This window comes from Rhea pennata, chromosome 5, assembly GCF_028389875.1.
Source record: "Rhea pennata isolate bPtePen1 chromosome 5, bPtePen1.pri, whole genome shotgun sequence".
Taxonomy (NCBI): domain Eukaryota; kingdom Metazoa; phylum Chordata; class Aves; order Rheiformes; family Rheidae; genus Rhea; species Rhea pennata.
Genome location: NC_084667.1, coordinates 44,983,844 through 45,010,018, shown reverse-complemented (window position 1 = coordinate 45,010,018; position 26,175 = coordinate 44,983,844). Strand labels below are relative to the sequence as shown.

General features: G+C 62.4%; 3 protein-coding genes across 15 annotated transcripts; 1 reads left to right on the top strand and 2 right to left on the bottom strand.

The window, feature by feature from the left end:
- Positions 1-224: 224 nt before the first annotated feature.
- Positions 225-9,433, top strand: POLD4 (DNA polymerase delta 4, accessory subunit). Of its 4 annotated transcripts, none has more exons than XM_062575992.1 (5): positions 225-352; positions 508-608; positions 689-784; positions 891-1,002; positions 8,878-9,433. In XM_062575992.1, the coding sequence occupies exons 2-5, from the start codon at positions 512-514 to the stop codon at positions 9,002-9,004; spliced, it is 432 nt and encodes a 143-aa protein (XP_062431976.1). In that variant the 5' UTR covers positions 225-352; positions 508-511; the 3' UTR covers positions 9,005-9,433. The 4 variants fall into 4 exon arrangements, with proteins under 4 accessions (XP_062431976.1, XP_062431978.1, XP_062431979.1 ...); XM_062575994.1 differs by lacking the exon at positions 8,878-9,433 and adding an exon at positions 8,756-8,871 and having other exon boundaries at positions 226-352; XM_062575995.1 differs by lacking the exon at positions 8,878-9,433 and adding an exon at positions 1,400-1,560 and having other exon boundaries at positions 234-352.
- Positions 8,415-17,946, bottom strand: SSH3 (slingshot protein phosphatase 3). 7 transcript variants are annotated; one of them, XM_062575987.1, is made up of 14 exons: positions 17,845-17,946; positions 16,875-16,912; positions 16,433-16,598; positions 16,058-16,176; positions 15,908-15,979; positions 15,777-15,842; positions 15,346-15,540; positions 14,894-14,987; positions 14,631-14,759; positions 14,459-14,505; positions 13,767-13,913; positions 13,111-13,311; positions 12,500-12,758; positions 8,415-8,804 (listed from the first exon to the last, which is right to left on the bottom strand). In XM_062575987.1, the coding sequence occupies exons 1-14, from the start codon at positions 17,896-17,898 to the stop codon at positions 8,694-8,696; spliced, it is 1,698 nt and encodes a 565-aa protein (XP_062431971.1). In that variant the 5' UTR covers positions 17,899-17,946; the 3' UTR covers positions 8,415-8,693. The 7 variants fall into 7 exon arrangements, with proteins under 7 accessions (XP_062431971.1, XP_062431975.1, XP_062431968.1 ...); XM_062575991.1 differs by having other exon boundaries at positions 8,733-8,804; positions 12,500-12,649; XM_062575985.1 differs by lacking the exon at positions 8,415-8,804 and adding an exon at positions 11,806-12,264.
- An 820-nt stretch (positions 17,947-18,766) lies between these two features.
- On the bottom strand, positions 18,767-26,130 carry ANKRD13D (ankyrin repeat domain 13D). 4 transcript variants are annotated; one of them, XM_062577626.1, is made up of 15 exons: positions 25,991-26,130; positions 24,776-24,911; positions 24,562-24,686; positions 24,142-24,187; positions 23,893-24,036; positions 23,103-23,292; positions 22,659-22,725; positions 22,501-22,582; positions 22,251-22,312; positions 21,976-22,106; positions 21,704-21,861; positions 21,350-21,481; positions 20,688-20,851; positions 20,535-20,614; positions 18,767-20,048 (listed from the first exon to the last, which is right to left on the bottom strand). In XM_062577626.1, exons 1-15 carry the CDS (start codon positions 26,078-26,080, stop codon positions 19,847-19,849), a joined length of 1,809 nt encoding a protein of 602 aa, XP_062433610.1. In that variant the 5' UTR covers positions 26,081-26,130; the 3' UTR covers positions 18,767-19,846. The 4 variants fall into 4 exon arrangements, 2 of the variants coding, with proteins under 2 accessions (XP_062433610.1, XP_062433609.1); XM_062577625.1 differs by having other exon boundaries at positions 19,882-20,217; XR_009958617.1 differs by having other exon boundaries at positions 20,012-20,048; positions 21,350-21,438.
- Positions 26,131-26,175: the final 45 nt, after the last annotated feature.

The window sequence follows — 26,175 nt, the reverse complement described above, 5'->3', positions numbered from 1 at the left end:
GTGCGTGTCCCCTGGGCACGAGGTCCCCCATGGGGGTAGAGGGGAGCAGAGCAGCACAGCCCTTGCGGGTCACTAGCTGTGATTCCTGGGGGTGGGGGTGGCACACAGCCGGAGAGGGCTGTGTTTGGACCAGACCGCGACAAACGCGCGGAAGGCACCTCCCTGGGGCCCCCGGGCGCCTGGCTCCCGGGCCGGTGGCTACCGTCTCCGCAGCCCGCGCTGCTTCCGCCTTCCCGCAGGGGCAGAGGGAGGAGCCGGCGGTTCGGGCGCCCGAGTCGCCGCAGCCGGGAGCAGGAAGGAGCGGGGCCGGCCGCTCGGACGCTGGGGCTCCTGCTGCTGACGGCAGGAGCCGGTAGGGCGGGGGCTGGGGGGAGCAAGGGCACTGGGCCGCCGGCGCCTGCTCTCAGCGCGGCAGGTGCGGGGAAGGCGCCGCGGTGCCGTGTCAGTGGAGGGCCGGGGGCTGCGCGGACGCCCGGGCCCTGCCTCAGCCCGCCGCTGTGCTCGCAGGGCCATGGGGCGGAAGCGGCTCATCACCGACTCCTTCCCGGTGCTGCGGCGGCGGCCGCCGGGGCACGCCGAGGCCAAGGGGCGCCGCGGGACCCGGCGGGGTGAGTGCGGGGCAGAGGGACGGGGCGGGGCCGCGGGCAGGTCCCGCCCCTGGTATCCGAGCCTTGCCCGTGCCCCACAGAGGAGACACCGGCGGCAGCAGCCCCCTGCCCGGACCCGGCCGTCCTGGACATGCTGCGCCACTTCGACCTCTGCTGGGAGTATGGCCCCTGCACAGGTGAGAGCCCCAGGCAGCGCCTGTCCTGGCGCTGCCTGTCCACCCCGGCACCCCCGGGGCAGCGCGGTGCCTGCCCGGCGCCTGCCCACTGACCCTCTGCCCGCAGGCATCACCCGGCTGCAGCGATGGGAGCGGGCACAGGCTCTGGGGCTGAACCCCCCGGCCTACGTGCGTGATGCCCTTCTCAAGCACCAGGACGACCCTGCTGTCACATATAGGTAGGTGTGGCAGAGCAGTAGGGGGCACCGGGAGGGCAATGGGGGCAGGGCAGGGCGCACAGAGTGCAGGGCACCAGGCTGCAGTCATCAGTGTGGCCGAGGGGCACTGAGGAGAGTGCCACGGTAGTGGGGGGGACCCTGGAAATCCCATCAGCCCTGGCCAACTCTTGGTCCCCGTCCCCCCCCACCATGGTGGCGCAGTTGTGGGTGCTGCAGGGCAGCCCACGCCATCCCTCCTTGGTACATGGGTATGTCCCAGAGCTGATAGTTCTGACAGCCACTAGCCTCCCTCTGTGGAAAAGCAGGAATCAAGGTGGGGGGGAGCTGGGCATGCAGTGGAGCTGGGGACCAGAGGCCAGGGCCATGGGCCTGACCTCCCTGTACCTGTGCCCCACAGCCTCTGGCACGAGTACCCGATCTGAGAGTCTGCGCACCGACCCCCCAAAACAGCACCCAGGGCTGTCCCACTGCTCCCTGCTGCCCCCGCACCAGGCACCCCTGCAGCTGTGCTCACATCCCGCAGCGGGCACCGGGCAGATTAAAGGCTGGTGTGAACAAGGTGGGCTGCAGCATGCTGTCTATGGAATGGTGGCCCCAACAGCGGGGCACCCAGGCTCCAGGTGGTGTCCCAAGGCAGGACAGGAAAGGGGTGAAGCTCTGCTGTGGGGGCACCATGGGGTGGGCATGGTTCCCTCTCACCCCCAAGGACAGCACCAGGCAGGTTGTCCAGACAGACAGAGGGTTTAATGCCAGCCCTAGGGCCACCATTTCTCTGTACCTCCATAGCTCTGCTCCACATAGCTGCTTGCTACAAGGCAAGTGGGGAGGACTCCTTTGCCTCACAGAGCTGTGTGCGCTGGGGCAGCCAGGGCTCACTCTGCCCTGTACTCCTCAAAATAGAGCGGGTGGGGATCCCCCCTGCCCCCTCCTTGATGTATCCCTGCCCAAGAGAGACCTTAGGTCCACCATAAGCAGTGTGGGGAGCACAGGCTGCTGTAGGGTGGCTGAGCTGTCCTCATCAGTGCCACAGGGTAGTTTAGCTCCCACTGTGGGGCAGGTAGCACATGGCCTGCAGTGCCTGCTCAGGGAGCCAGGTGGGCTGTGTCAGAATGGATGTGACCTTGCTAACCTGCAGCAGGGAGCTGGAGATGGCTAGAGGGGGAAGGAGGTCAGTACCTACTGTGCCCCCATGCCACCTCTCCCATGGCTGCAGGCAAAGAGGACCCCCATGCAGAACCCACTGGGCCTGGGACATGGGGCACCAGTTCCTCCCCGTGGTGCCCTTGTGCTCATGGCCGAGGGCTGGACCTACCAGAGCACAGCACAGGCAGAGTGCAGTGCCACTTCAGCCAGCCTAGTACAGACTGGCAGAAGTCCTTGGTGCTGCCGGTGCTTATGGCCTCACTGTAGCTCTCAAGCAGCGGGGGGGGGGGGGTTAGGTTTAGCTCAGTTGATTAGAGTGTGGTGCTAATAATGCCAAGCTCGGGGGTTTGATCCCCTTATGGGCCACTTGCTGGAGGGCTGGTCTAGATGATCTCCAGAGGTCCCTTCCAACTTTACCAATTCTGTGAATCTATGAAACAGCAGTTTCATAATGGCACTGAACTGAGAGCACTGAGTTAAGGACAAGGTGTCATTTGGCTGGCCTTGGATCTGCCTGGGATTCTGCAGTATCCACTGGTGCATGTAGTCAGCAAAGAGCTGGGGAGCCAAGTTGGCCTGCAGCACTGCTGCCTCTGGGATCCCACCAGGGGGCAGCTGCCACTGGAGCCCCTTGGGGGCATGGGTGGGTAAGCATGGCTGTGCAGGCCCTACACCTGCCCGGCACCCTCCAATGGCAGCACTTGGCACATAAGATTCTCTGGCCCCACGCCTGGCAGAAGTGAGCCCAGCCACCACCTCCCACTGTGTGTTGCGCAATGGCAGCACCTAGTCCAGGCCCTGCCCTCTCCCATCAGCCAATGGCAGAGCTCATCCCAGGCTCCCTCCCCCCCCCATGCATCACCCAGTGGCAGACCCTAGTGTACAAGATCCCACCCAATGGCAGGGCCAAGCCTGCCCCTGCACTCACCCGGTGGTGGTGCTGAGCTCCTGGATCTCCCTTCAGAGGCACTGGACCATGGCATGGCCCTGCCGCTGCTCCTGCTGTAGCCACCCTATGTAGGCCATGCTGTGCTGCAGCAGCCAGGCCTTGCAGAGCTGCAGGCGCCTGTCAGCCTGACACCGCCGGTGCGTGGGATAGGCACGAGAATGGGCATGGGGACAGGTGTAGGCATGGGATGGGAGAGCCACTGACACAGGCACAGAGATGGGCATGGGCTTGGCTACAGGCAATAGTCACAAGAATGGGTACTTGCACAGTTATGGGCACAGGGACATGCATGGGCTTGGGGATGGGCACAGGGATAGGGAATGGGCAATGGCTCAGGCATGGGTCAAAAGACAGGCATAAGGATGGGCATGGTCACAGGGATGGGTAATGGCGCAGGCATGGGTACGGGGGGAGCACGAGACAGGGATGGGCACAGGGATGGGCAAGAGTACAGGCACAGAGAGGGGAACAGGCACTGGCACAAGCATTGGGATAGGTATGGGGAGGCAGATGGGTACTGGCATGGGGACAGAGATTGGCACAGAGAGAAGGACGGGGGATGGTCCAAGGAGGGGGTCAGGGATGGGGACTGGGGCTGGCCAGAGAGGCAGGCAGTGGCAGGGAGCCACACACAGGTGAGCAGCAGGGGGCTGTAGGGACCTACTTTGGTGGTGGGCTGGGCAGAGGCAGGTGCCACAAGATTGGCAAGAGTGTTGAAGCTACAGCTGATGTGCATGCAGCACGCATGGTTGGTGGTGGGCAGCACAGGCCAACAGCTGGTCTGTAGGAAGCAAGGGGAGGGGACTTACATCAGCGGTGCCCCCTTACTACCCTGGCACTCCCAGCAGCCTCCTAGGCAGTCTTACTTTGATGCCAGGGAGGCTGCAGGCTTGGCGTAATATATGCTCTGTGCCCTCCTCTGCCTTCAGGTCTGGGGGTGTGAAAGATGCAGCTGAGGGCATGACAGACGCCATTGGACAGATGCCCACCATCACCCAATGGTTGTGCCCACACTCCTCACCCAACACCTGCCCCACAGCTAGCAGGGCCTACATTAACAGTGCTACTGGGGGATGCACTGGAGTGGGGGCAGGAGCTCTCCTCCACCAGCAGGATGCTCATGGCAGAGTCCAGGGCATTACAGCCCTGGAGGGAGAGAGACAGGGCTGACAGGACAATGGCAGGCATGGTGCCTGGCCACCTCCCCAGCAAGTGCAACAGGCGCTCACCTGGAGGGGGTTTCTGGCTGGTGCAGTGGGCAGTGCCACTGCACCTGTTACAGGGTGCTGTTAGCGAGACCTAATGCCACGGTGCCCCTCCACGCCTGTGCCCAGCAGACACCTACCCTGCAGGAAGGAGGGGGCAGAGGTGATGGTGGGGGGCGGGGGAGGCACAGGTAAGTGAGTGGTGCCCAGGGCAGGGGTGACACGCTGCATAGGCTGGTGGGGGGGGCAGAGGCAGGGGCACTGATGTCAGCATGGTGAAGGTGCCCATGGTGGGTGCCAGGGCCTCAGTGGCAACTACAGAGAGCACCAGGGTGAGCTGTGGTGGGAGATGCAAGGCCATGGGGCTCACCCGTGGCAGGGAGGTGGGGAAGAAGGAAGGTCTGCTGCTCCTCCAGGGGCGCCAGGGGCTCCAACTCCAGGGGGAAGGCAAGTGGTGGCACCTCCAGGCCACCTCCTTCCTGTGGACTCCTCTTTGAGGCTGCCTGGGCTGGCAGGGGGGCCAGGGCTGCCCAGGGGGGTCAGACCCACAGAGAGGGCAGGAGGCACCATGGACACCCGGGAGGAAGGGGAACACGGTGGGCATGGAGGCCCTGTGGCAGGGCCACGCCCTTCCCAGCAGGGGTGGAGCATGCATGCACTGCCCACGCCCTCCCCAGGAGGGGTGGGGCCTGTGCAGCTCAGCCACGCCCTCCCCAGCTGGGGTGGAGCCTGCACAGCCTGGCCACACCCTCCCCAGCCAGGGCGGAGCCTGTCCCCAGCCCACTCAAAGCTAAGGTATGCCCTTTCTGCTGGGGCCGTGGCTGGCCAGCAGCAGCAGTGTCATGTCGTTGGCAGAGTGGGGCCAAGGCCTGGGACTCACCAGCAGTGCACTGGCAGCCAGCAGTGAAGAAATTTGTAGGGGCAGGACAGAAGGCAGTGTTAATATAGGCTGGAACCAGAGCCAGAGACAGGCAGGGCAGGATAGATCAAGGCAACTCCTAACCCCAGCCAGCTTTGCTCCCTGCCACCCATGCACCACCAAGCTGCCTGGAGAGCAGGCCACACAGGGAGCTGCAGCCCCCCATCACTCCCAAGCATAGACGTGGGATGGTTGATGCCTGCTGGGGGCTAGAGGTGCCCCACAGATGGGGCAGGGGTCATTCATGTGGAATGGGCAATGGGTGCCCTGTGGAGGGAGAGGCAGTGCACATGTAGTACCTTTCCTGGCAGCCAGTATAGGCACAGCAGGGAGAAGTTTCAGGGAGCCAGAAGAGGTGACAGAAGAGAAGCAGGTGAGGAGCTGATGGCTGGGGCTGGCACCACCCAGGGCAGGGATGGCCAGGCTCCCTGGGGTCCCAGTGGGAAAACATGCAGAGACAGAGACAGACAGAGCTGGAGAGAGAGATAGAGCTTCAGGGCAGGCACCTTCACTTTCTTGGCACCTCCTAGGGCCCTGGCAGAGTGGGCAGTTCTGTGGCTCCAACACCCAGCACATAATACCAGGCAGAGCCAGTGGCCAGAGCCTGGCCCCACACAGTAGATGGCCTGCCTACCTTGTGCCTACCTTGCCCTTTCCCATGCCAACAAGAAGGCATGGGTCACCCTGGGCTGGGAGGGCATTACTGTAGGGAGGGTGCGAGGGTGATGGGGTTGCCAGCTCAGGAGCCTCCAAAGTGGAGCCACAGCTGTGAGGACAGCCTGTAGGGTGTAGAAGGATAGGAGAGCAGCAGAGCTTTGTCTCACAGCAAGTGAGACAGAGAGGGGACAGGTGAGGGGCTATGGGATGCCCCATAGCAGGCTGAGGGCATACAGGATGGAGAGGGACCATAGGGCTGTGAGCCAACACCCAGCAGCACTCATCACTGAGGGGATCAAGGGTGTCCATGAAATCTTTACCAAAGCTGGGATGCAGCTGGCCAAGAGCGGGCTGGATCACGTCTGCATTGTCCTGGTGATCTGCACAGTGGCATGGAGTCAGGCACTGCTGGGGCACAGGGGCAGGAACTGCTGTGCTGCCTCTAGCAGGCACAGAAGGGGCTGTCCCACTTATCCAGGCTGCACAGGTTGGGCCCACCGTAAGGGTTGCAGCTGTAGAAAATGGTGTCGGCCAGGTCTGCAATGAAGATTTCCAGGTTGTGCAGGGGGTCAGGTTCCATGGGGCACCTGCCATCTGCCTCATCACTGGACACTGAATCCTGCTGGGCATTGAGCACCCCCTGCCATGCACAGAAAGGGTGAGGGGAGTTGGTGAGCCCAGATCCAGGGGACAGCACTGCTGGTTCTCCAAGTAATGCTAGTGTGACTGGCCTAGATGTGAAAGGGGAGCTCTTTGGATAGTGGGCATGGTGGGGGGGGGGGGGCAGTGGGACCTAGCAAGGTGAGACTGTTGGGTCTTTTGTCTTCTGAACCTGGAGAAAATCAAACAGGAGCAATGAGGCAAGTCCAAACCCTATTTTAGTGTCCCCACAGCTGGCACAGAGTGGGCAGTGCCCACCCTGCTCCTTCCCAGCTGGCTGACCCAGTCTGCTCATACTCTGAGGCAACCTGAAGGGCAGACAGTGTCACCCAGCAGGGTTGCAGAGACAGGTTGAAAGTGACCACAGACCCCGCTGCCTCGTGCCCTCTGCCCTGGGGAGACAGGGGGTGGCAGCCAGAGGATTCAAATAGGCAGTTGGTCTGCGTGGCACTGCCAGCCCTGGGCAGGGGTATCAGTGCCCTGTGGGTTGGAAGGGAGCAGCAGAAGGGGAGGCACGTGCACAGAGGCTGTACGCCTGCATATCTTTACCTGTGCACATGAGTACAACCTCCACTTTGGTACTCCCAGGTGACAGCTTGGACATGGCGCTTCTACTACCTGCCCTCCATTAATCCAGCCTGCAGCACAAGGCCATGTAGCAGCCTCAGATGTCTGGTGGGCACTGCCACCCTGCCACCCACGAGCAATGCTGCTAGGGATACTGTGAGCTGAGCACTCCACTACAAACCTCACTAGGCAACACTGTGTCCCTCCCAGGGGCACAATGGGAGCTGTCATCCAAGACAGAATTTGAGGGTATGGGGCTAGCAAGGGTCCCAGAAGCTCACTTCTGGCTTGCAGTGCTCTTCCCCATCACCAGCCTCCAGTGGTGTCACAAAGTTGCATGTAGGGTTTTTGCTCTTCTCTGCAACTCTGCAGCCAAGGGACTGGAGCTGATTATGCTGCCACCTCCTCCCATGTCCTGGCCATGTCACCTTGGAAGGCACCAAAGCCTCCCAGGGCCTGAGAGAAAAGGGACCAGGGACCCTCTGTTCCTGGGGGAGACCCCAGGGGCTCCCACCCATCCACGGGTACTTAGAGGCAGTAAAAGAAAGCCACCCCATCCCATGCAGGTAACTTTCCAGCGGCTGGAGGCTGTGAGCAAGAGGTCCCACTGGGATACCAGGCCCTGTAACTAGCAAAGGCTTCCACTAGGAACCAGGAGACCATCCAAAGTACTGCTCATGGACAAGGATGCTGTGGGAGCAGTATAAATAACATATTGCTCTGATGGAGTTTTGGGCAAGAATCTAGCAAGACCACCTATATCTAAGTAACCATATCAGTAATCACATATAAGGCTGAAATTGCTTAGACGACAATATCAGAAGTATCTCATTTGGCTATGGATGTAGCATAATGGGGACCAAGGGAAAAAAAAAAAAGTAATTAAAGTTCCTTGGGTAGAAAAGAAAAGGTGCTAGGGCAGCAAAAAAAAGTGGGCCCAGAAATGGAGAAAATTGAGACTAAGGTATAAAATCAGGTAAAGGATAATACGAGGGGAATCTTCTAATAGTAAAAGTATAGGTGGCTGCTGGCAGGAGTGATGCCAACCTATGGATCCACATCTGGTGGGCACTGCCACCCCCAAGCCCCTTGTGATGCCAGATAGGACCCTTTGGACAACCCATAGGACTCTCCATTGGGCCTATGTACAAAAGACTTGGGATGGGAAGGCAGAGCAAAGAGGGATAGATTTGCATCCTAATACAAAAAGTGTTGGGGGCAAAAGAGTAATAAGAGTTGTAATTCAGTAGCAGTCACGTGGGATTCATAAGATTAGGAGTAGTAATTAGTAGCTTTGCTGTTTATTTGTGTCCAAAATTATATAATTGTAAACTAATAACACTATAGGCATGTTAATTAGCTAGGTTATTGATTACTTGATGTATTAGTTTCTTAGTAGCTTGTAGTAGCTTGCTGCTTAATCAATAAGGATTATAATCTCTTGAGGCGGTTACGGTGCCAGTCTGCAATTGAAAGGCAGAGGAGTGCCAGATTCTGACCTTACTGAGGCTGAGTGCCAGGAAGGAAGGAAAGGGAGGGGACAGAGGAGGCTGGCCTGTGCTAGGACCTACAGCAGTGCCCATGGCCCCACTCACACTGCAAATACCAAGTTCTTCAGATGGCGTTGTTTAGTCAGATCTTGTCCCGCTGTAGGCGTTTCAGGCCCTGGAACATCTTCCACTTGGGTGACACGATTCATCCACTGGGAACAGGATGGAGGTCTTTAATGGCCCGTAGTGGGGGGAGACACTGAAAGAGGATCTTGGGACCTCCAGGAGATCAGCATCCTGCCAGCCTAGCAGTGTGCCCAGAGCGCACAGGGCCCCCAGGATGGCAGCACCTTGCCTAATGTCCCAAGCTGCCTGCCAGGAGGAAGAAGGCACCTGGAGAGGACTCCTCTGAGCATGGCTCTCAAGACCATGGCACCGCACTCCAGCCAGCCATGTCATGGAAGCCACGGCACTTCAAACCACAGGAGAAGCCTTGCTGTCTCTGCTCTAAACCTCTGAATCCAGTTTGGTGCCATGCTGTCACTGCACCCAATGGTTGCTAATACCACAGCCAAACTCCCTCTGCCTTGGCCTGCAGAGTGTAGGTCTGTGTTTTTTCTCAGCTGTCTCTGTACGGTTGGGCAGAGACAACTCCCTCCTGGCCAGCCTAGCAATGACTGTCACAAAACCTACTGGAACATGGTCTGTTGGAGGCCAGGAGCCGGGTTTATGCTGGGGGTGGGGAGTGAGGAGGGAGGAGAATGACGGATGTTTCTGGTTGTTCAGCATGGCAAAGGGTTAGGAGAGGGAGATAATAAAACTCACATGAAGAGCACCCAAAGGCATGTGGGAAATGATTGAGAAAACCCCAAGCCATGGCAAAAGGTAAAAAAGCTTCAAGAAGAACCAGGATCTGTCTGATCTCTGAAAGAGCTCCTGTCTGGACAGGAGAGACAGACCAGAGCCTTTGTGGGAGCCCATTGCAGTGTTGTGGCCCCTCTCTCAATCCCGTGGCCCACATCTCATCCTTGTCTTATGTCTACTTATGGGGAAAGGGGTATGAAGAGGCTGTGGCAGCTGCTTCCCCTCCCTGCAGATCCAAGGATGTTGCCTTGCCTGCTTCTTATGGTACCGGTGCCTCCATGCTGCCCTTTCCACAATGGCAGCCATGAAACATGACTCATGGAGGGGAGCAAAGGCTGGGGCTCAGGGGAAACCTTGGAAATCCTTGCTCCAGTCAGCTTCTCCGTAGAGAGCTGCACCCAGGAAGGACTCTGGCTGCACTCTAGCAGTTCTCTACATGCTGGGCCACAACCTGGTGAGTACCCATTGGTGGCAGATTCAGGGACTGGTCCCCCATCACTTCTTCCCCTGACCAGAGAGATCCTGGGCTGCAGGGAAGGAGTAGCCCATCACAAGGACAGTGAGCACATCCAGAGCTGATTTCAGCTCTGCACCTCCAACAAGGCACAGCCTCAGCTAATAAGGAGCAATAGCCTCAGTGCTCCATGCAGGCTCTAGAAGCCTTTCCTGGATATGTGCCCTCTCATCAGAAGTCATTTGCCCCTCACAGGAGCCCACATTCACTCTCCTGGCCTCAAAACAATCTACAGTCTGTGGCTCTGCCTGAGCACATGTCCTCCCAGCCCAGAGTGATCTGTGCTCCATAACTCTGTCCATGCCCATGCCCTGCTCGCTCTCCCAACTCAGAGCAGTTCATGCCCTGTGGCTCTGCCCACATACACACCTGGCTGAGTCAGGCTGGTCAGTGCTGTGTGGTGTGGCTTACTGTATGGCTTTGCACCCACATGCCCTCCTGCCCTAGGCTGACCTGCACCAAAGGCTGGGAGAGGCTGCCAGCCCAGCACCCTCACCTGTAGTCCAGTGTCATGCACTCAAAAAGCTCAGTGAGGCAAGTGTTGACACTGAGGGCACTGTGGGGGCTGCAATGGTAGGTCTGGCATGTCCCTGCGCACACCATGCTGAAGTCGTAAGCTTCACTGTGGTCTGCTGCTGCCCAGGCCCGATCCTTGCCCCTGCCTTGAGAGCCTGTTCCTTCCTCCCACTGCCTCCTGCTCAGCCTGCCAGCTGCTCCTTCCTTCTCCTTCTCCTCCTGCTTCAGCACAGCTCTCACCTCAGCCCTGGGCTCAGCGTGTGGCTCTGACACCATGATGACCACTGTCATGGCATGGCCACTGTGGATGATCTAGAGCCATGACATGATCAGCATCTCTGCAGCACCCTCCGCACCCTGTGACCACAGCAATGCCCTGCCTCGGGCCTCCGGCAGGCTTCCAGCTCCCTCTCCCCCACTTTCTCTCCTTGTCCTTTCCCAGTCCCCCCCCCTTGGCTTGGCTTGCCTCAGGCTCTCTCAGCACAGCCCACACCACAGCAGTGGCTCTGGCAGTGGCAATGGCAGAGCCAATGGCAGAGCCAATGGCAGAGCCAATGGCAGAGCCAATGGCAGAGCCATGGTTGCTTCAGGCTCCCACAGCAGCCAGGAAGAAGGCCCGCACAAGGTGCGCCGGGAGCTGTGGTTCTCGCCTGCTGCAAAGCGTACGCGCACCCAGTGTCTCCTCCGAGCACAAGATGGCGCCTGAGTCGCGCGCGCGCTTCCCCGTGGCTGGACTACATTTCCCATGAGGCCCCGCGGGCGGCAGCTGGCCGTGGCTGCGACCTCCCCGACGGGTAGTGTAGTGCGCCGCTGCGCCGCAGCCTGAGGGGAGCTGTTATTCCCACTCTCGCAATCTAAGCGGGAGTTCGGGGACAAGGCAACAGGCAGGCTGCCCACAGGCGGGAGAAAACGTGGGAGGGGAAGGCTCCTCCCGCACCCCGTGCACTCACTCTGGCCACTACTGATGGCAGGTGTAGCCATGGCCTAGTGCTTCCCACGTAGCAATGGGCTTGTGCCCACCACACAGACTGCAGGAGACCCCGTTGCCCACAAAGCCACCTGCCTCGGCCACACCACCCCCCTGCGTGGGCACCTCGGGCCGAGGGAGCATCCCATGACCAGGGACAGCCGTTTCCACTCTTTTATTCTCTGACTGGTGAGTGCTAGTGCTGGTATGCAGTGATGGGGTCGCCATGCCCCCCCTCCCCAACGTGGGGCACAGCAGGGCAATGTGTGTGGGGGTGAGGCAGTGCCACCTCTGCCTCCAAAGTGCAGGCAGGGAGGTGGGGGGGGGCAGGGATGGCTCCTCTGGCTCTGCCCCCAGTGTGCAGCAGGCTCCACCTCCTCCCCTCATGCCTCCTCTATATGGGCAGTATGCTGGGGGCAGGTGAGGGACCAGGTGAGGGTCAGAGGTGGGGAGCGGGGCCCGGAGTGGGGCTGGAGGCAGGGTCAGGGTCAGAGGTGGGGGACAGGGCAGCGCAGGGCGCAGGGCCGCAGGGAGGGGCGAAGCACAGGGCAGCATCCCCGCAGGGCGTGGTGCCGGGGGCGGGGCCATCTGCCGCTGTGGGGCCCCCATCCAGGCTGGCCTGGCGCACCACACGCCGGGGCCGGGAGGAGGGCCGGACCCCTGGGGCAGATGTTGGTGAGCTCTCAGAGGCCGCATCCTTGGAGCTGTGCTGGAGTCCCACCACCGGGGACTGCTCGTCTTGGTGCCCAGGGCCCCTTGCCTCCTCTGTGGGGCACACTGGGACACTGCCCTGTGGTGCAGCCTCAAACACCTGCAGGGGGATATGCCTCCAGACAGGGCCATGCACTTCTGGGGCCACCCATCCCACACAGCCTCACTGCAGCCATGGGGAGGCTACAGGCCCCCCCCCCAAACTTGCTCATCCTACCCCCACAGATCCCTGCCACCCTGGCCATGCCCTCACCCCTCCCCCACCCACCCAAGCCCCTGTGGTACCACGGGTCCCTGGCTTTGCCTGAGATCCCTCTAGGTGTCCTGGCACTTACCTCCACATCTAGGAGCTCCCCTGGCAGCTCAGGTGGCTCCATCTGGCTGATGCTCCGCATGACGGCACAGAGGGAGATGCGCGGGCGCTGGGTGGCCGCTGACACCCCCAGCCCCACCAGGTGCCCGCTGGCCTCCTCGGGCCCTGGGGGCTGCGGGGATGGCGACCATCTGCCCTCGTCCCCTGGTATGGCCTCGCAGCCCTCGTCTGGTTCTGCTGCCCGTTCCGCAGCCTTCAGCTCCCACAGGCGGCTGTGCCGGCTGTGCCACATGCCCAAGGTGCTCAGCCCTGGCCCTATCTCCAAAGTAGGGGCGTGGCTCCCCCATAGGCCCCACCCCCTCACAGGGCCACCCATCCCCTGTGACTCTGGGCGTGGCTCCTGCCACAGGCTTCCTCCGCCCTGTGCTGAGCCTACCACCCTGAGGGTGAGGCTTTCCCTGTCTCCGCCCCCTGTCACCACACCCTGTTAGCAAGGGGCATGGCCAACCCAGGCACCACCGCTCGCCAGCATGCTGTGGGTGTGGCTTCCATTGCCCCCAGCCCCTTCCCTTGTCTATGGCCACACCAGCCTCCACCCCTCTACCCCCTCACTCCCGGTGCCCTGAGCCTCACCTGGCCTGCAGGATGCCTTGGTAGAAGTCGAGCTGGCGCATGAAGCCAGGGTTGGGCACAATGCCAGGGCGGCAGTGCCGGACATGCCGCAGTGCCCGCTCCAGTGGCCACCCGAACTCCTTCATGGCGTAGGCCAGCACCGTAGCCGCTGAGCGGCTCAGCCCCATCCGGCAGTGCACCAGCACTCGACCCCGCTGGGCCCTGCAGTGGCTGTAAATGCTCCTGGGCCCCAGGGCTCCTGGATGCCCCAGGGCTCCTAGTGTCTCTAGGAACCCTATCTCCCAGGACTCCCAGTGCCCTTGGACAAAGGTTCCAAGTGCTCCCAGTGATCCCAGAGACACTATTCCCAACGCTCCCAGTACCCTCAGGACCCCATCCCCCAAGGCTCCTAGTGCCCTTAGACTCAGGTCCCCAGCGTTCCCACAGCCCTGGAACCCAGCTCCCCATGCTCCCAGTGCCTGCTGGTGCCATCCTGCCTCCCCAGTCTGCCCCATACACCCTCCTTCCTGAGGCAGGAAGGTGGCACCTTCCTACCTCAGTTCTGTCCCTCTAGTGTCAGCCTGTGACCCTCTGTGCCCCTCCAACCCTTGTGTCATGTGCTGTCCCCTGCCCCACCATGCCCATCTGTGTCCCCCGCTGCGCCTGGCCCCACTGACCGGACATCAGAGAGGAAAAGAAAGGTGTCGTTCCAGTGGGGCAGGAGCTGGGCTGTGTCCTCATCATACACCCGCACATTCATGTAGGTGAATAGTGCTGGGAAGAAGTTGTCGATCTCCCGTGCCACGTTGAGGATGTGTGTGATCCTAGAGACACAGGGGACGTGGGCACCAAGAGGCTTGCACTGCACGCAGGGGAGTGGGGCCCTGCCCGTGCCCTGCAGGGTGCCCTATGCTGCATCCGATGCTGCCCCATGCCCTCACTGCAGGTACCCCAGAAGGCCACCTAAGAGTGCCCTGGGCTTTCCCACAGTGCACCTCTGAGTGCCTTGTGATGCCCAGTGCCCGCCTCACTAGCTGTCCCATAAGCCCAATGTGCACACGCTCTGTGATGTCCCCATGCCCACCCAGCTAGGTGCCCCATGACAACCCTATGACCACCCCGCTAGATGCCCCATGGCAACCCCATGCCCATTCTGCTGGGTGCCCCATAACACTCCCATGCCCACTCCACTGGATGCCCATGCCCTCCCAGCTAAGTGCCCCATGATGTCCCTGTGCCCACCCAGCTGGGCACTCCATGACACTCCATGCTCATTCAGGTGCTCATGACATCCCCATACACTTCCAGCTGAGTGTCCCATGACACCCCCATGCCCACCAGACTGGACACCCCCATGGCCCACACTCACTGGTTCTGTTGTAGCTCCTCCAGGTTGGCTGCATTCCACTCAGAGCCCTGCACGGGTGAGAGCATGTGATCAGATGAGGACAGACACTGCCTGCTGCCTGGCCCCAGGTGCCTGCACTGTACCCCTTGCCCTGTGCCACCCCCCACTGTGCCCTGCTGCCTGCCATGCCCACCAGGTAGAGGTGTGGGAAGATGCGGGAGGGCCGGTCCATCTGTGCCAACACCAGCAGCATCTCGTTGTCGATGAAGTCCTTGTGCTGGGCCAGGCTGTGCCCCATGCGGTGCTCCAGCTCCATCCGCACCTGGGCAGCCACCCTCCGCATGAGGCCCATGGGATATCCACACTCCCTGCCCTGGCACCAGGGCCACCTGCCTGGGACCACGGCGTGACGCACACTGGGGAAGGGGGGAGGGGTCATGCCTGGCCTGCACTCACCTCCTTGGAGGTGATGTTCTCCAGGTCTGCGGTGGCCATGACATCCCGGAGCAGGGTCCGCACCGCCTGCTCTGTCAGCTTCGGTGCCGCTGGCCTGGCACCCACTGCCCGTCAGGAGGTGCTTGTCTGCCCCGAGCCCTGCCCTCTGCCCAAGGATTGCCCCTGGCCCTGCCCCGCCCCCGCTGGAGGCTCTGCCCAATCCCTCTACCCCTCTCCTCTCAGGTGTAATCTCCACCCCCTCCATAAGCCCTGCCCCCAGCTCCTAGGCCCCGCCCTCATCATAAACCCCACCTTTCCACCCAACTCCTCCCCCCCAGCTCATGCCCCCCCCCTCCTTTGCCACAAGCTCCACCCCCTCCACCCTCAAAGCCACTCCCCAGCCAATGAGCTCCTCGCACTGGCACCCTGCCGATTGGTCAGTGGGTGGGGCCAGAGCTTGGGGCAGGGCCTACCCAGGGCTGGGCAGCTGAGGTGAGCTGGGCCGCACAGACTCCAGGTCGGCCATCGCCAGCCACTCGTTGATGCAACTCTGCTCTGAGGCCACGGCCACTGCGTAGTCCCGGGCCCAGGCCAGTGCTGGGCCCCCAGGGATGTGCCCGCCATGGGTTGCCTCGCTGCAGGCCCGGTGCAGCTCCTGCAGCACTGTCCTGTACGACAAGCACCTGGCACCATGGGTACCTTGCACCACGGGCACCTGGGACCACGGGTACCCACCATGACAGGCACGCAACACCGTAGGCAACTGGTGCTGTGGGCATCCACCAACGCAGGTACCCAGCACCATGAGCACCCAGCACCACCACAGGTACCTGGGACCATGGGCAGTGCCAGTGTGCCCTGTGCCCATGCAGTGTCCACTGGCTGCAGGGCTGGACTTGCTCACCACATTGTCTGGACCGAGATGGGCTTGAAGATGCGGGTCTGCCCCCCGGACGTCACGCTGAAGCCCCTGGGAGAGATGGAGATCAGGAACGTGCACCTCACCCCACCCGACCTGCCAGCCCCAGCCCTTACCCGTCACCATCGAGGAAGACCTGGGTGTCGCTCCAGAGGGGCAGCACCATTCCCAGGGTACAGTTGGTGGCACTGGGAGCAGGCATAGAGGGTTAGTGGAGCCCCACTGCCTTCCACCCCAGCACACCGGTGCCCCCTGGCCCTGCTCACCCCTCATGTGGGAAGTCCACACCCAGCAGTACCGTCTGCCCCTCAGCGCCTGCCTCCTCAGGCCGCACTACCAGCAAGTACCGGAGCCGCTGGGGCCGCACCGATTCCAGCCGCACCGCCTGAGGGCATAGGGGATCAGGGGTGGGGCCTGAAGCCTGCCCCACACAGAGGACCCTGCTGGGTTGAGGCAGGGCCTGCAGCATGCCCCATCCCCAGGGCCTCACCAGGCTAGGGTGGGGCCCCACTGCAGGCTCTGCCCCCAGGGCCTCACCATGCAGGGGCAGTGCCACCTCCTCCCAGCACCCCCTTCTCCATTGACTGTGGAGGTGCCATTGGTTGGGCCACAGCCCAGACTTTGTCCCTCACAGGGCCTACCAGTCGGACAGCATCCTGCGGGCGCAGCAACCGCATCATGAGCTCCAGGTGCTGCTCCTGCTGCCCTGTTGCTGGGCAAGGGGGCGCTGCTGGGCCAGGCTCGGCCTCCAGGGGTTCCTCTGAAGGCAGGAGCAGTGCAGCCCCCTTGACCATGACAAAGCTCTGCCTGCAAGGCGAGATGGGCACAGCAAGACGGCCTGAGACCTCTCACTCCCCCAGCCCCCGCACGGTGCAACTGAGCCTGCAGGCAAATGCTTGTGCAGAGATGGCAGCTTACAGATGGAGACCCCCCTAAAGTGCTCAGTGTCAGTGGAAGGGGAGTACTTGTGGGGCTGGCTAGCATAGGAGAGGGGACGAAGCTCTCCACGTGGTCCCCTGACCCACCCGCCATCCCAGCAGTGCCTTGTGCCCCCTGTCCTCTGATTTTGGGGCCTATTCTCACCGCCGCTGCAGCTGGCCACGTCTGGGCACATCTTCCTCCTGCAAAGTGCATGGGGCAGAAGGGGGGGTGTTATCCCAGGCAATAGCATTTCCCCTGGGAACTGCCCCTGCCCAGGCAGTGTGGGCACTGGTGAGCACCTAGCACCCCTCCACACCAGGAATGTCCTGCCCAGGCACAGCAGGTACTGGGATAGGCACAGCTGGGCCAGTGCCCTGCCAACCCTGCCAAACTCCCCCCCCCCCAAGCAAAATGCCCCCACTGCCAGCAGTGTGTCCTCTGGGGGGGGGGAGGGTAGGTCCCTGTGGCTGGAACCCGGGGGAGCCTCTCCCAGCCCCCCCAGGCTGGGTGCTGCCTGAGGGAAGTGCTCTGGGCTGTGCACCCTGATAAGGCCTAGCAGTGGGGGGGGGGGGGGGCAGGGGTGCTGGAAGCCACTGGGAGAGCCTACACCCAGCCATGAGCTATGGGGGCCAGCCTCTAAGGCCACCAGGAGCTGTGGGGAGTGGCAGTCCCACAGTGCTGGGAGCACTGGGCACAGCCCCAGCCCTGCTGGGAGCAAGCAAGGCCAGCTTGGCCCTGGGAGCTGCCTGGGTGCTTCCTACCTGCCTGCCAGGGGTGAGTGAGGTGGACCCTGATGTGCACTGGGGGTGACTGGGCTCCTAGTGACTTTGCTCTGGGAACAAATGGGACAACCTTGGTGCCCAGGCACCCTGCACTGAGACCAACAGGGACAACCTCTATGCCTCGCACGAGGAGCGACTGAGACGTGTTCCCCCCCCCCCCATACTTGAGGCAAATAGGACAGCCCTCACTGCCAACTGGAAGCAACTGGGACAGCCCGCACCCCCCCCCCCCCCCGGTGCTGGCCACAACCAGGCAGGCCCGGGCCCGCGCCACCCCGTGGCCGCGGTCTCCCGGCGCGGCGCGGCGCGGCCCCGCTCCCGGCCCCGCTCCCTGCCAGGCCCCCACTCACCGCGGCGGGGCCCGCAGTGGAGCCCGCCGCCCGCCGCACGGTGACCAGCGCCATGCACCGCAGGGCCGAACAGCACCAGGAAGCGCCGCTGCCGCCGCCCCGCCCGGCTCGGCTCGGCCCGGCCCGGCTCCGCCCCAGCACCCGCACCCCGCCCTGTGCCTGGCTGGGCTGCCGGCGGCCCCTAGGCCCCGCGTCCCTGGAGCCCCAGGTGCCCCCTCACTGTCCTGCCCAGTGCCAGGGTCCCTGGTGCTCAGGACTTCCCCAGGATCCCTGGTGCCTGGGATCTCCTTGGACAGTCCTGTCTCATGCCTGGGATCCCCAGGGCTCCCCAGGGCTTCCAGTGCGAGGTCCCAGTGCTCCCAGTGTCTTCTCAGACATCCCTCCCCTATGCCAGCCATCCCCAGTGCTCAGGACCTCCTCAGCATCCACAGTGCCCCAGGTCCCCCTAGATCACCGTATCCTGTGCCCAGGATTCCCAGTGCCTGGGACCCCCTTGGAAGCCCTGTCCTGTGCCTGAGATGCCCTGTCTCTTCCCCATCCTGCTCTCTGCAACTCTTGGGATCTGCCCTGCCGTTCCCAGCCCTCAGGCCACATCTGAGATTCCCCCTCCCAGCATGTGGACCACCCCATGGGAGGTCTCTCAGGATCCACCTCCCCACATCCTAGGATCCCCAGCACCCAGGAACCCCCCAGGTATCCCCAGCACCTGGGATTCCCCTCTGCCCAGTGCTGGGATGCCCTCCAGGCCCCAATCCCCAGGGCCTGGCATTGCTCTGACCCCAGCAGCAGGGTACCCTGACCCCCTCAGGCATGCGCCCCCCCCCTTTTCCCAGGACCCCTGGTGCATAGCAAGGGCTGAGCCCCCCGCCCCGGACAGCTTGAGGTAGCCGCAGATTAGACAATGAGGCATGGCTTGGCTTTGTTCTTTCTTTGCTTTCCCTCTGGCAGAGGGCTCCATCTGACGCTGCCCACTGTCCTCTTCCCCATGGTGGGGTCATTCTGCTGCCCTGCCGCACTCCCAACCCCACAGTGAGGGCCTGGCCCCCTGCCCCACGGAGGCCTGACCCAGCCCCATGGCACTGTGGCAAGGAGTGCCAGCTAAACACCCCCTTCCTGGGCCAAGGCCACCCCAAGAGATATAAATTAAATAAATAAAGCTGGGAAGGGGAGAGAATGGGGGTATGGGGCCACACTGGGGTGTTCGGAGGAGACGAAAACCCCCTGAGATCCCACCAGGGCCACCCACTGGTTTGCTGGCTCTGCCCCCTTCATCTAAACTTCTCCCCGCTTTTACAGGCTCTTTCCCCAGGCTCCACCTCCTGGTGCCATCTGCCCACCCATTGCATGCCCAGGCACAATCTGCTCCCTCCCAGATATATATCTACATATATGCGAACATATATGTAGATATATATATATATGCACACATAAACACAGAGCTCCCCCAACCCTGCTGCTGCCACCCAGAGACATGGCCTGGGGGTCCCAAAGGTCCAGGTTCAAATGTGTGCATTTGAATGTGTGTGTGTGTGGGGGGGGGGGGACGTTAGATAGACTTCTCCTGCCCCGTATAGGGGTAAAATGCAACACCAAAGGGGAGAGAAGTGCCTGGAATAGGGGTGTCCTGGGGGAGTGGTCCCCAGATCAGGGGTCCATAGGCCGAGGCATGCAGCCCAGCATGAGGGGCTCTGTGGATCAGAGGGTCCCAGGGGTAGGAGGATCCCTGGATCAACCCCCCATGTGGGGGCTGTGCCCACTTCAGGAGCGTCCATGGGACCAGGTGGCCTTTGGCAGATGGTGCCCATGCAGGGTTATACCCAAGTCAGGACATCCTTGTGGGGGACTGTGCCTAGATGGGGGCATCCCTGTGCGAGGCCATGCCCAGGGGGGCTGTCTGTCCCTGTGCGAGGCCGTGCTCAGGTCAAGGTGGCCCCATGTGAGGCCATGCCCAGGGGGGCTGGTTGTCTTCATGTGAGGCTGTGCCCAGCGGAGGTGTCCATCCTCATGTAGGGCCATGCCCCATGGTCGTGTCCGTGCCTGTCCGAGGCCATGCCCAGCCGAGTTGTCTGTGCCTGTGCAAGGCTGTGCCCAGCGTGGGAGTCCCCACGTGAGCCCTGGCCCTACTTGTCAGTGAGCGAGAGGCGGAGGATACGCTGGAGCTCCTCGTCCTCCTCACGCCGGCGCCGCTCACGCTCCTCCTGCTCCTGCTCGGAGAGCGCCATGGCCAGTCGCAGCTGCTCAGCAAAGCTGCTGTAGCTGGGGTGTGTTGGGGGGCTGCCTACCAGAGGGCTGCCCCCAGCCTGGGGGGGACACGCAGCCCCAGGGCCCCCAGCGCTGGGCCCAGCGTGCAGCAGCATGCTCTCCTGGAGGGCCCTGTGGGGGAGAGCAGCGTGGGGGCAAGCCCAACCTATGTTTGGGGTGACCATACCCTCTACCTGGAAGTCATGTCCCCATGGCCACACCCTCCTTGCCCTGCCCCTTTCTAGTCCCACCTCCTATTGCCTGGGGAACGCCTCCGCAAGGACAGAAAGTCCCTCACCTCTTGGCCACATCTCCAAGTCCAGAAGCTCCACCCCTCTGGCCCCACTCAAATATCCCAGAGGCCCTGCCCTCTTTTGCCACTCCCCCATGGCCCCACCCTGGGTGGGCAGGGTGGCAGCAAGCCCCACCCCCAGGGGGTGGGCCCTCACCGCTCCAGCTGCAGGTCCTCCTCGTAGTGGGGTGGGTTGGTGCCTGGGCGGGTGTTGGTCAGGGCCTCCCAGATTGTGACCTGTGGACCGGTATGGGTATGAGGGGCAGGACTAGGCCAAGTGGGCAGGGCTGGGCAGAGATGGGGGGCCCACCTGGTCTGTTTCAGTGCCAGCATCCAGGAGGCTCTGCTGGATGGCAAACTGGAGCAGGTCGTCATCCTCATCACGCAGGGGCTCGCTGCGCCCTGCACCCAGCACTGTGTAGCCCTGTGGCACTTCGAACACCCCCGGCTCCACTTCACACGGGAAGGGCCAGCCTGCAGCACCACCAACCTGCTGGGGCACTGTGTGGTGCCCAGAACCCCTTGCCCATGGGCATCCCATAATGCTCAGCACCTTGTGGCTGTGGTAGTGCATGGCGCCCAGCACCACATGCCCATGGACACCACACAGCACCCAGCACCCTATGCCTGTGGGCACCATGTGGCACTGAGCACCTCATAACATACCCATGGGCACCACATGGTACCCAACACCCCACCCCTGTGGGCACCCTATGGGGCCTAGTACCCCATGCCTGAGTGCGCAACACAGCATCCAGCACTCCACCCCCGTGGGCACCTACTGCACCCAGCACTGCATGGCTGTGGGCACCCTGCAGTACCCAGTACCCCTTGCCGGTGGGCACCCTGTGGTGCCCAGCACTCAACACCCATGGACATTCACAAGCTGATCCCATGGTGCATCCTCCCACCCTTGGACACACCCTTTCTCCCCTTCAGTCATCCCTGCTTGGCCCTCCCTGCCCCTCTCACCTCTGGGGCTGGGGGGCTGGCTGCTGGGGGGCTCGGCAGGGGCACACACCCGCACTGAGCCCAGTGGCTGGTCACACCCACACAGGTTGCTGAAGGTGATGCGAGCGTTGAGCACATGGAAGAGAGGGATCTCTGCAGGACTCACAGCCCAGTGGGTTAGCAGGCCCTGCCCCTTCCTTCAGGCCACACCCCCTTTCCCTCCATGTCTCAGCCCTCACTTAAGCCCCTCCCACCGACCAATTGGCTCCTCCCCCTCCTACAGTTGGGCCAGGCACACCCCCTGCCCCTTAAGCCCTGCCCCTCCATGAAGCCCCACCCCTGCAGGCCCTGCCCTTCAGCAGGCCCCGCCCTCACCGATCTTGATAGGGAAGCCAGGGGGCAGCTTGAGGGTGATGAAGTCACGCAGCTTGGCAAAGTGGGCGTTGGAGATGGCCATGAGATCAATGATGGGTGTCACCTGCTCCGCCAGCGACAGCGGGTGCTGCTCGCACAGCCACAGCGTCGCCTTGAACCTGCCCGCGGTACTGGCGTGGGCATGGGGTGCCCTGGCCCTGGCCTGCTGCCACCCAGATGCCAGGGTCCCTGCTACCCTCATGGAGAGGGTGAGGAAGAGGAGCAGCCCTCACCTCTGCACCTTGCTGGACATCTCAATGGGGCGCCCGATGTTGCGGGTCTCCAGGTCGAAGTGGGGGTCGAAATACTCCTCAGGGGTGATGGCTGTGGGGTTGGTGGGGCTGCTGGCCTGCAGCACGGGTGCCTGTGGGGCCGAGGACACCCATATTGCCCATGGCTGCCCCTGGGGCACCTCATGGAACCTCCTTCCCCCTGCCAGCCTCATGGCACCCTGCTGGCACACGAGACCCACGGGCACCCGCACATGCCCTGGTGCTGGGCTACTCACCCCATTGTGGCTGCCATGCTGCTGCGCAATGCCCAGGAAGGAGTGGAAGGGAGTCTTGGAGCCTGCTAGGGGAAGAGACTGGTAGCTGCCAGGGTGGGCACCTGCCATGGCATCCTGTGCCTGCCATGTGCCACCTTGGCCGCTGAGGGGCAGCCTTGCATGGGGGGGCAAGCTTTGCAACATGGGGGGGGGGTGAGCCTTGCACAAAGATGGGGGGTACCCCCCCACGATTGTCCGCCGAGGCTGTCACCTTTGTTGCGTGACTTGTCCTGATCGGAGAGATGCTCCGTCCTTGTCTTAGTGATTAGCTCCACATTGCTGGCACTGTAAACCTGCCGGGCAGGACAGTCAGCACAGTCCAGATGCCAGGGCCCTTCCTCACCCTCCCAGCCCAGCATGAGGCCTCACCTTGGCCTCATAGCCGCTGATCACCTCCATCTTCTCCGAGCGCCAGCCCCAGATGCCTGACTTGTTCCTGGGGAGCAGGGGGCAGCCATGATCCCCTGCACACGTGCCCCTGCCCCGTGCACGGCACAACTTCCTGGCTTGTGTGGCTTCCTCTTACACAAAGTGCTTCCTTCCCTCCTGTCACCACTTCCTCCTCACATTGGGTCCTCTGTGCCAGCACAGCTCCTGCCTTGCATGAGCCGTTACACAGCATGTGTCCCCTTGCGTGAGGGGCAGCCGCATGTGCCCCCCTCTTTGCATGGGCACCCATGGCACCCTTGGCCAGGTGTTTCCTCTCCCAGGTCTCACGTATGCCCGCTTGCATGACTGCCCATCTCTTGCGTGACGGACACACCCTCCCTTCATGCACACCCAGCATGCAGGGCCCTGTCTGGCACAGCTCACCGCTCAAAGGCAATATTCCTGGTGTCAAGGTGTGTGGAGACGATGGGCGATGTGAGCCGCCCAGCCACATGCTCTTCCGAGGGCTGCATGGCTGCCAACAGCAGGTTGGGCTCGTGCAAGGCCAGGGCCAGTGTCTCCGTGTAAACCACCTGCTTGTCATGGTCCACCTCCATCACCACTGCCCCCTCATCTGCATGTGGGGACAGGAGTCAGGGCCGCCCAGGTACCCTGTGCACTGCGTCCACCACCACAATCTCCCTGTGAGTCATGGGCATGGGTAAGCACCTTGGGGCACCTCAGGGCACCCAGATACCTCCAACCCTGGGGCACCCTGGGTTGCTGCACCTCTGACTTCCCTTGGGGTGTATGAGGTGCCTTGGGGCATCCCTAAAGGGGATCTCAGGTCCTTATGAGGCATCTCAAGTCTCCATGAGGCATCTCAGGTCCTTAGTGGAGTCTCCAACCTTGGAGATACTAAAAAAAACATCTGGACAGGGTCCTGGGCAATGTGTTCTAGGTGATCCTCCTGGAGCTTGGAGATTGGACTAGATGATCTCCAGAGGTCCCTTCCAACCTTGACCTTTCTGTTGTTCTGTGGTTATGGGGGGATCTGAGGTCCTTTTGAGGAATCTGTTGTCCGTGATACTTATGTGGAGCCTGAGGTGGTCCCCTGGGTCTCTGCATGGGGGAACTGGGGTGCTGAAGGGGCATCCAGCCTCCTAAAGGCAGGTCTGGGGCATCTGAGAGGTGTTTAGGGGTCTGGGACTGTCCCCCAGGTGCCAGGGCTGACCTTCTCCCTTGAAGATGTAGCTGCGCCGACCCCGCTGCCACGTCATGTGCTCGAAGCCCAGCAGCGTGGTGTCAACCCGCAGGCTCTCGCCCCGCTTCCACACACGGTACACGTCACTGGGGCACACCTTAGAGACCAGAGGCACTGCGGGCGCCAGGCACCCCCTCAGGAGGTGCCCAGCATCCAGTTCCTGTCACCAGGCCCAGTGGGCATGAGGCCACCTTGGCGCCCCTACTACCCCTCACTCACCCCAGCTCGTGAACTCCCACTTCATCTCCACATAGAAGTCAGAGGCCTGGAGGAGAAACCAGATCATGGAGCAGCTGTGAAGTGGCCTGGAGAAGGGGGGTCACTGCAAGGCTTTCAAGGGAGATGGGGGGCTTTGGAGGGAGGAGGCACTGGAGGGCATTGCTGGGGCAAGATGGGGGGATGCCCTGCTGGGGTCTTGGGGGCGGGGGGGATTGGGTGCCCAGCAAGGGAGGGTAATCAGGAGTCCTTAGGGGAAGTGAAGGTCCTAGGAGAGGTTAGAGGGGTCCTGCTGGGGCCCTGGGGGGGCTCAGGATCCCCAGGGACTCTTCCAGCTGCCTCTGTGTGCCTGGACCCCAATGCTGGGAGATGGCCAATGCTGGGAAGGGGGTATTCACTCCTCCATCAGGGGCACAGCCATACCCGGCGCAGCTTGCTGAGCAGCTCGGGGATGCCAGCAAGCCGTTGCGTTGCTCTCTGGTAGTCACGGTACTGGAGCACCAGCTGCACCATCTCGGGGTCGCCTGTGCTCACCGCCTCCTGCAGCACTGGGGGCACATGGCACTGTCAGCACCCAGTTCAGCCAGCAGCCCCAGCACCCCACCACCTGCCCCACAACACCTGGCTGCCCACATACCTGTCCAGCCATTGGCATTCTCCCGGCCCACGTTGGCGTTGTGCTGCAGCAGCACCCGCACCGACTCCAGGTGGCCCAGGGACACAGCCAGCTCCAGTGGGGTCCGGCCACGGGGGTCCATCAGCTCCACGTCGTGCTGTGGCCGCTGGCACGGTCACTGCCACTGCTGGCCCTTAGGTGCCCCCACAGTGCCCTGCTGTCCCCTGTTCCCCCACCTCCTCCTTCTGTTCCAGTGCCAGCTCTTCCTGTGCTGGTTCCCAGCCTCCCAGGGCTCCAGTGGACCCCAGTCCCTGCATCATCCATGCTCCCAGGGCTCCCAGCTCCCTGGTTCCTCTGGTGGTCCCTGTCCCCCAAATCCCATCCATCGGACCCCCAAGTCCTCCTGGCCCCTAGTCATACTGTTCCAATCCCCCCAGCCTCCTTATCCTCCAGGCTCCACAGACCTTGTGCCCCTAGGGCTCCCGTTGCCCCTATATTCTCAGTCCCCCACTACTTCCAGTCCCCCTGTCCCAGTGCCCTCAGTCCTTCCCAGGGCTCCCAGTCCTCTAAAGTATTGGGCCACTTAGTCCCTCCCAGTGTTCCCAATGCCCCATTCTCCCAGTCCCCAAGCGCTCCCTATCCTCTTATATTCCAGCTCCCCATCCCAGGGCCCCAGCACCCCAGAGTGTTCCCACTGTACCCAGTCTCCCAGTGCTCCAAGTCTCCCAGTACCCCCAGTATCCTTATCCCACAGCCTCCAGTCTCTCTCAGTGCCCCCAGTGCTCCTGGTCTCATAATGCCCCAGTCCCCCATCTCCATGCTCCAGCCCACTTGTGCTCCCAGTTCCCTAGTATCCCAGTCCTCCACCCCTGTGCCCCTAGTCTCCCCCAGTCTTCCAGTACTCCATTCCGCCCAGTCCTCCAGTGGTCCCAGTCCCCTAACATGCCAGCGCTCTAGTCCCCCAGTGCTTCTAGTTTTCCTAGTTCCCTAGTACCCCTGACCCCATCCCAGTGCCCTCAAACACCCCGCTCCCCCAGTGCTCCCAGCTCCCAAATACTCCCATGCCCCCAATTTCCCAGTGCTGGCTCTCCCCCCACCCCCTCCCGTGCCTGGTGCCCCCATTTCCCCTGATGCCCAGGGCTCCTGGCTCCCAGTTCCTTTGGTGCCCCTGGCTCCACCAGCTCCCGGGTCCCTCGGCACCCGGCTCCCCCGGCTCCCCCGGCGCCCGGTGCCCACCCGGCCGGAGCGCAGGGCGCTGTCCAGCGCCTGGTGCCGGTTGTGCCAGACGAGGCGGTGCAGCGGGAAGGTGTCGGTGGAGCGGGCCATCCCGCCGGCATGTCCCCGGGCGGCAGAGCGGGCCGCAGCGCCGGGCCTGCCCGCAATGGCTGCGCGCGGGGGCGGCGGCGGCGGCGGCGCAGAGC